At 35.2% G+C, this 8,215-nt stretch overlaps 2 protein-coding genes across 2 annotated transcripts; both read right to left on the bottom strand.

Annotated features, from left to right (window-relative positions):
- Positions 1 to 2,393: 2,393 nt before the first annotated feature.
- LOC137832473 (uncharacterized) lies at positions 2,394 to 3,065 on the bottom strand. Its single transcript, XM_068640665.1, has 4 exons — positions 2,968 to 3,065; positions 2,824 to 2,893; positions 2,654 to 2,749; positions 2,394 to 2,576 (listed from the first exon to the last, which is right to left on the bottom strand). Exons 1-4 carry the CDS (start codon positions 3,042 to 3,044, stop codon positions 2,469 to 2,471), a joined length of 351 nt encoding a protein of 116 aa, XP_068496766.1. The 5' UTR covers positions 3,045 to 3,065; the 3' UTR covers positions 2,394 to 2,468.
- Positions 3,066 to 3,245: 180 nt separating this feature from the next.
- Positions 3,246 to 4,303, bottom strand: LOC137829160 (uncharacterized). Its single transcript, XM_068635955.1, has 2 exons — positions 3,715 to 4,303; positions 3,246 to 3,630 (listed from the first exon to the last, which is right to left on the bottom strand). Exons 1-2 carry the CDS (start codon positions 4,186 to 4,188, stop codon positions 3,391 to 3,393), a joined length of 714 nt encoding a protein of 237 aa, XP_068492056.1. The 5' UTR covers positions 4,189 to 4,303; the 3' UTR covers positions 3,246 to 3,390.
- Between the last annotated feature and the right edge of the window lie 3,912 nt (positions 4,304 to 8,215).

Here is an 8,215-nt window from a genome sequence, read left to right as displayed (position 1 = left end):
GAGCTGTAGGGATCATGGAGGAGCTGCAGGGACCACAGATACAGGGAGCTTCCAAGGTAGCACAGGGCAGCGGGGCAGCGAGGAAGCAAGAAGCAGAGACCTTCGAACATGGAAAAAATAAAAAGAACAAACTACATAAAGCATTAAAAACTAAAAAAAAAAATACAGTAAAGGGCAAAGATAACCAATAATAAAACAATGGTAAGAACATTGAAGTAACAAAGAGAAAAGAGAAGAGAAACCAATAACGAAAAGAGAAAACACTAAGGAAAAAAAAATACGAGAGGGTAAGTAAATAAACATTTAGACGATGATTATTAGGCAATAATCATCATTTATACTGAATATTCAACTATAGGGACGATTCCCCTAAAGTTGTAGTCTATATATGATGAATAAACAACAATCTCTCACAAAATCGTTGTCTATATATTTTGTTTTCAAATAGACAATAATTGTAATTATAATCATTACCTATAAGTTGTTTTTATTAACAAAATTATCACCGCATTTTGTTAGACTATGAATCCGTTGAAACTTACGTTTATAGATATCGTGATATTTCTTTTCTGCACCAGTGATAATCTGAAATAAATTTTTAGATTATACAACCCAATATATTTTCGACTCATGGATAATGAAACTTTTCCCACACTTATAAAAGTAAAAAAAGAAATGGTGTGGAAGGTGGTAAAAGAAATTATCATAGTATGATTGTAACTTAATCCGAAGTAGTCTATACTGATTGAGGAGAAGATGACCCATTTTTGTTCCCTTCCAAGAAAGTCGGATTCAATTTCTTCAATAATTTTCAATAATATATGAGAAAGTTTAATAAATTTTGAAGTATCTCGATTATACATTTTACTAGTATATCACTTTATTAGATTATTATTGAACAAAACAAATAATAATAAATAAATTAGGACTTTATTAGATACAATATTAAAGAGAAATAAAATAATGTTAATAAAATTTACTGAATATTTTCAGTTATTCAAAAGTTAAATATTAAATAAATTTTACAATAGCAATCAACAAAATTCTAAAAAAGTTGCACATTTTTAAATGCCTAATTTGTGTATTTAGCGTGACTGTTGGGAGAGTTTATAATGAACTTTTTCTGGCTTATAACTTTTGTGTGTGTGTCTGTTTTAATCTTATTTAAATAATATGGTGGTGCACTTTATTTTTTTAAATTTGTTTTAGTAACTTCCATGGTTTTTCATATTATAAATAGGGCTAGGTGAATAGAATATTGTTTTAAGAAAAAAGGAGAAGAAAAAGATGTTTGTGGATCAGTTTAACATGGGGAAATTCTTCTTGCACCACCATGACTTCTTCCTGCACCTCTATACACAAGAAGTAAAATGACACATCTTCATCTGCTCCATCGAGCATTCCTCTTTTTCTCTTTTGAGTCACAACAACCTCCACCTCTAGCTTCCACCGCCGTTGCATCTCTCCATCTCCAGTGTCATCGCTGCAATAGCCCCATGTCCAGCATCACCACCACAACATCTCTCATGTCCAACACCACCCCGTCGTAGCAGTCATTCACCTTCATCATCTAAGAAAAAAAAATATTGTATTTCAGATTGTACAATTTAAAATATAAATTAATGGATTTAATGTATTCTACATTTTAAAATTCGAAATATAAAATTAGATTTTACAATTCAAAATACAACGTGTTCTGTACTTTGAATTCTAAAATTCAAAATCCAAACCATAATTTATATTTTAAATTATAGAATTAAAATTACAAAATTTACATTTTAAATTGTAAAATTTGAAATGAATAATTTCATAACTTTAATATCTTCCTTCATTGCCTTGATCCACATTTCTTGATTTGTTACTTCTTCATAGAATTCAGGCTTAAGCATTTCCATGTTCCATGTTTCGTACACAAAAGACCTTTCTCCTAGACCTTTCTCATCTAGGAGTAGACTTTGGCACTAGTGCATATATGTAAAACAAATGCGGCTATTTTCAATTTACAAATGCGGTCATAGAACTGCATTTGATCAGCACGCATTCGTAAATCTGGAATTTACAAATGCGATCCTATGACCGCATTCATAAATCACATTTACAAATGCGGTCATTTTAGGTAACCGCATTTGTATATTATTCTGAATTAGGGAGTGGGTTTGGGGTTTAGGATTTATGAATGCGGTCTTGGTAAAGACCGCATTCATAAATCACTATTTACAAATGCGGTCATTTACCAAGACCGCATTCATAAATGCGAATTCACTATTTACAAATGCGGTCTTGGTAAATGACCGCATTTGTAAATAGTGATTTTGTTTTTAAAATACACTCTGTTTTGTGCAGAAACCATATATTTAAATAACCTGCATAATGATCAAACCCAGCCAGACAAATACAGAAATGTAGTGATCAATTGAAATCATCAAAATGTACATTTACAAGTGATCAAATTACATATAATAAAACCACTATTGTTTACCTATGCTAGAGTTATAAAAATTAATGAAATATGTGGACCAAGAATCTCTAACATATGAAATGCCTTCCTCACTCAATGATGTTTCTTCTGTGAATAACTGCATTGCAAAGTTGACATATATTAGTTTCTAGATATATATATGTTCAAGAATTATAAAAATGATTTAACATATACCTCTTTCCAACCAGTTTTAACACCTAGTCTTATAATGGTAATCATCCATTGCATAATGTAATAGCCACACTCATAGCTTCCTGGTTGTTTATTACACTATAATTCAATAAAAAGTAATATGTTAGTATATTGATAAACAATGATAATAGAGAAAGAAAAAAATTACAAACCTTTACTCTTATGTAGTTCAAATTATTTGAACTGGATCGACCTTTTAGGATGTTATATCCACGCCATGAACTGGTTAATACAAAAAACCTCGTTAGTAGATGGTTAATTAGTAACATACAAAGTTAAGTTTATACTATACTTACGTATCAATGATATCCTTAAATTTTGTGGGCATCTTCTTGTGTAGGGAACAGAACCACACAGCAGTCTTATCAACCATTGATAAGACAAGTAACTGCCAATGATGCCTATATGATCATTGAAAAGAGTTAGTAAATATTTAAAACATGAAATAATAATAATTGATGATATATAATTAAACTTACTCATTAATATAAGGTCATAAATAAATTTGTTTTCCCTCTTTTTCCAGGATGTTAGTGATGTATGCTTGAGTCTCAGTTGAGTTTGGTCCAACGGGATTAGTATATGCAGGATCTACAAATCCATACATATTTTCTTTCCCCTCAGTGATACAGACTCTATGCAAAAACCTACAAGTTTTTAGTTAAAGCATAATCAATAATGATTTAACATAAAGTAAATTGAATAATAGGTAAAGATACTTACATCATAAAAAATTGAATTATACTTATATTGAGCTCCTGTTTCCCAGATATAAATTCTGATAAATCTGTGTTGTAAATCATCAGTGGCAGTTCAGTGTTGATTTGAAAAAATGTATTATCCCACGGAACTGGAAAAGGATCATTGCCAATCTGACTAGCAATGAGACGTAGGGAAGCCATAGGATCGTCAACTGGAACCTCACGCTTCTTTTTCGGACTTGGTGGCTGAAAAGGTTTCTACAAGATAAACAACATTCGTATTAAATTATATGTAATATATAAATATAAATAAAAAATAATATAATGAAACGAAATTATTACATGAGGTTCGGGCATAGATCGAATGAGCTCTCTGGGCCAGGCAACGAATGTCTGAAATGCATCGGCCACAGTGGTTACCTCATCTGAAGGTAGTGGAACACGAGAATCAGGAAATCGTACTTTTTCAACTGTTACCTTCGCCACATCAGGGGAGAGAGGAACGTTATGTAAGGTGGTGGCGTTTGTATAGACTTTTCCAAGTGCCACCACCCGAGGAAGTTTGCCGCCCACTACCAGTAGCTCACAATCCTCTGTCTGCCCATTGATATCATCCCCTGATGTTGGAGGAGCCGCACAACTCCCCTTTGTGCTCTTGGGAGTGGGACTAACAAGGGGTTCAATCGGCTCAGCACAAACTTGTTGCGATAGAAACTCTTGTCGCATTCGATCATTCTCCTTTTTCATCTCCAGCCACATCAAATCAGTCTCCTTTCTCATCTCCTCCATTATTTCTTCACGTAACTTACTCTTCATTTGAGTTTCCTTCTTGGAGGAGGAGGATGGCTGTCGTTCTGAAACTCCAAAATAAAGTTTAATTCCGACCCCTTGTCCAGCGGCACGAACACGACCAGAGTGTTCAGGTCGTCCAATTGCTTCAACCAAGATATCGTGACGACCTTCAGCAACAAATTTACCGTCGGATTCCAAGGAATCCTGCAAGAGTACACAAAAACCATATTTTCAATCATTAATATAATTAATGCTTTAAAAAAATTGAAAATAACAAAAATAACTTACAATTTTTTCGATTATAACCCCGGATTGCTCAGAACTTGGTGCACCCAACTTCTTAATTCGGGCCCTCTTCCATTTTACATGGCGAAAAGGTGGTGTTGGAGGAGAAGTGACCCCTGTTTCCACATTCTCAGACAACGTCCCCTGTTGAGATTTCTCCTTTTCCACCATCAGTGTTTGCTCAAGTTTTCTATACCCCGAACGAGACATAACGTGCGGGGTAAGATTCTTCAAAGCTATCTCTTGAGCTTTCTTCCGACGATCCTGTCATAATTGAAATAAACAAACTGAAGTAAATAAGATAAACTTATTAATGTTATATAATAAAAAAAGTTACTTCACTTACCATCCAAGCCTCATTTTCACGGCTTTCTCTAAAAAGACGCCATGTCTCTTCATCAATATGTTGGTACTTTAAACATGGATTTTCGTCTTTAAGGTCGCCAAAAATGTATCTCGAAGTCAGTCTTGACTTAAAGGTACGAAATTTAAGTGCGATATTGGATAATATCTTTGATCGAAACGGTTCCACATCAGGAATGTCAAAGTTTGCCTGGAAAATAACATCATCAAATTAAAATTAATTAATCAATATTAAAAAGCATTATATGATAACAATAATAATGTAAAGCTTACCAGAACATCCTCCCATAGCATGTTCCGATCAACCTCTGAAACCTCATCCCATGAATTAATCAAAATGGAGAGCCTCTCACGAGAAATACCTCCAAGATAGCTCATAAACTCATCTGCCTTAGGACCAAAAGCCACTCCAGTGTTGACGTCAATATCAACATGTGTCTTCTCACCAGCAGCACGTCTCAATGCAAGACGCTTCAATCTAGTAGGTCCTCTATTGCCTCGTCCAGATCGAGGTCTGTTTGGAGTCTGGTCGTCATCCATGTCTCTGTTAAAAAAATTAGGTAACAAACATTAGTTAATGTGAATCGAATTAAAATCATATAAAAATAATACAAAAAATTCTAAATGTTTATTTACATGTTGCATATGAGTTGAATGTTTATATGTAAATTCCTTCACTGTGGTCTTTACGGGTTGCATGTACATCATCAAGTACATCGTCATCTTTATTAGTTATCATTGGTGTGAATGAACGAGTTTCGCCATATTCAATATCATCTATGGCTTCCCCTTGTTTTTTCCCGTGTAAAACGACATACCAATGTTCTGACGTAGGATCTTTCACATAGAAAACCTGAGATGCTTGTTGAACCATTATAAATGGCTCATCTCGATACCCTATCTTTCGAAAGTCCACTAGTGTGAATCCTGATTCATCAATTTTAACCCCACTTTTATTGTCAACCCATTTACACTTGAAAACTGGAACGGAAAACTTAGTGTAGTCAATCTCCCATATCTCTTCTATAAACCCATAGTATGCCATTGATCCAAGTACTGGATTTGTATCTTTCGAAGTCGAAAACTGCATTGACTCGGCTTCAAGAGTAACACCAGAATTTTGAACTGTACTCTTTTCATCCATGGACTTCGTGTAAAATATACAATTATTCACTTCGTACGCTGTACATGAGATGACATCAAACTTCAATCCAGCAGCCAACCAAGTCAAGGTCTCTGATGCCGTTGAATCCTTGAACACCTCATCTTTAAACCAAGGCATGAAAGTTCTATTATGTTCCATCAAGACCCATTTCTCTGCTTGTCTTGGGTTATTTGCCTTCACAATGGCTTTATGAGCTTCTATGTAAGGTACAACTTCATCTGTGTTATTCAATATGTACAAATGTGCTTGCAAGACTTCTGATCGAGATTTGCTTACAATATTCACACCACGTAAACATTTAGTTGTAGAACGCCTGTGGTGCCATGAATTAGCTGGAACACCTATTGGATTTGCTTTTGTCATGTACTCTGAACAAAATTCAATACTTTCTTCAGCTATGTACCTTTCAATCATTGAAGCCTCTGGACGATAATGATTTTTCACATAACCTTTCAAAATTTTCATATACGCTCAACAGGATACATCCATCTTAAGTACACTGGTCCACACAATCTAACCTCTCTTACCAGATGCACCACTAGATGAACCATGATGTCAAAAAAAGACGGAGGAAAAAACATTTCCAATTCACACAAGATAACAACAATTTCATTTTGAAGTTCATCTAGTTTTGAGGGATCAATGACTTTACAACAGATGGAAGAGAAGAATGAGCACAAACGGGTTATGGTGTGTCTAACATTTTTTGGTAAGATCCCACGGATAGCTACCGGCAACAACTGTTGCATCAAGATATGACAATCGTGAGACTTCAACCCAATTAACTTCAAATCTTGCATTGACACTAGGCTCTTCACATTTGAGGAATGTCCTTGTGGCACTTTCACACCCTTTAGACATTGACAAAAACTAATTTTTTCATCTTTTGACATTGTGTAACAGGCTGGGGGCAAATATGTACGCTTACCCATTTCTATGGGTGCCAACTCGCCGCGTATGTTCATCTCAATCAAATCTAAACGAGCATTTAGACCATCCTTCGTCTTCCCGTTAATGTTAAGAAGTGTACCAATTAAGCTATCACACACATTCTTCTCAACATGCATTACATCTATACAATGTCTGACTTCTAACCTCGACCAGTACGGAAGATCAAAGAAGATTGATTTCTTCTTCCAAATATTTGTCACAGATGACTTTTTTTTGGACTTACCGAAGGTGTGGTCTATGTTATTTACCTTTTGGTAAACCTCAACACCGGTTAATGGAGTTGGTGGACCACTACCCTCTTGGTGTCCATTAAAGGCTTTTTTCAACCTCCGGTAAGGATGATGACTTCTAAGAAACCTCCGATGCCGAAGATATACTGTTTTCCTTCCATGTTTCAATTGTTGAGAAGCAGTGTCTTCTTCGCATATTGGACACGCTTTGTGACCCTTAACACTATAACCTGATAAGTTACCATATGCCGGAAAGTCATTGATGGTGCAAAATAACATGGCATGAAGCTTGAAAGTTTCATTAGCAAATCCGTCAAATACTTCGACACCCTGGTCCCACATTAACTTCAAATCTTCAATTAGGGGACTTAGATAAACATCAATATCATTCCCTGGTTGTTTCGGACCGGATATCATCATAGACAACATCATGTATTTTCGCTTCATGCACAATCCAGGAGGTAAGTTGTAAATAACTAGTAATACAGGCCATGAACTGTGATTTGTACTCATATTACCAAACGGATTCATTCCGTCTGTAGCTAAACCAAGTCAGATATTTCTTGATTCTTTACCAAATTCTGGAAAGTCATCATCAAATTTCTTCCATTGAATAGAATCAGCTGGATGTCGGTACATGCCATCGCATTTCCTCTCATCTGCATGCCATCTAAGATTCTTAGCATCGTCTGGGTTTGCAAACAAACGCTTCATCCTTGGAATGATGGGAAGATACCACATAACCTTCATTGGGGGTCCATGCTTTTCCATGTCATCAATAGAATCATCATCTTTTTGTTTCAACTTATAACGTGATAAACCACACCTCGGACAACTTTTCAACAATTCAAAATCTTTCCGGTATAATATACAATCATTAGGACATGCATGTATCTTTTTGTACTCCATACCCATTGGACAAAGAATCTTTTTGGCCTCGTAATTACGATTAGGTAGACTATTTCCCTCTGGAAGCATATCCTTCAACAGCTGGAGCAATTCCGTGAAGCTTTTATCAGTCCATCCGTTTATTGCCTTCAAATTCATCAATCTTAAC

The sequence above is a fragment of the Phaseolus vulgaris genome, chromosome 11 (genome assembly GCF_000499845.2).
Source record: "Phaseolus vulgaris cultivar G19833 chromosome 11, P. vulgaris v2.0, whole genome shotgun sequence".
Classification (NCBI taxonomy): domain Eukaryota; kingdom Viridiplantae; phylum Streptophyta; class Magnoliopsida; order Fabales; family Fabaceae; genus Phaseolus; species Phaseolus vulgaris.
The sequence above is the reverse complement of the archived record's forward strand: the minus strand, read 5'-3'. Positions and strand labels throughout refer to the sequence as shown.

Coding starts and splice junctions, on each gene's coding strand:
- LOC137829160 (XM_068635955.1), bottom strand. CDS start 4,188: ATGAAGAGTAAGTTACGTGAAGAAATAATGGAGGAGATGAGAAAGGAG. Junction 3,631..3,714: donor GATCTATGCCCGAACCTCAT/GTAATAATTTCG, acceptor TTTATCTTGTAG/AAACCTTTTCAGCCACCAAG.
- LOC137832473 (XM_068640665.1), bottom strand. CDS start 3,044: ATGGTTGATAAGACTGCTGTGTGGTTCTGTTCCCTACACAAGAAGATG. Junction 2,750..2,823: donor TGAACTACATAAGAGTAAAG/GTTTGTAATTTT, acceptor ATTGAATTATAG/TGTAATAAACAACCAGGAAG. Junction 2,577..2,653: donor TTAAAACTGGTTGGAAAGAG/GTATATGTTAAA, acceptor TTTGCAATGCAG/TTATTCACAGAAGAAACATC.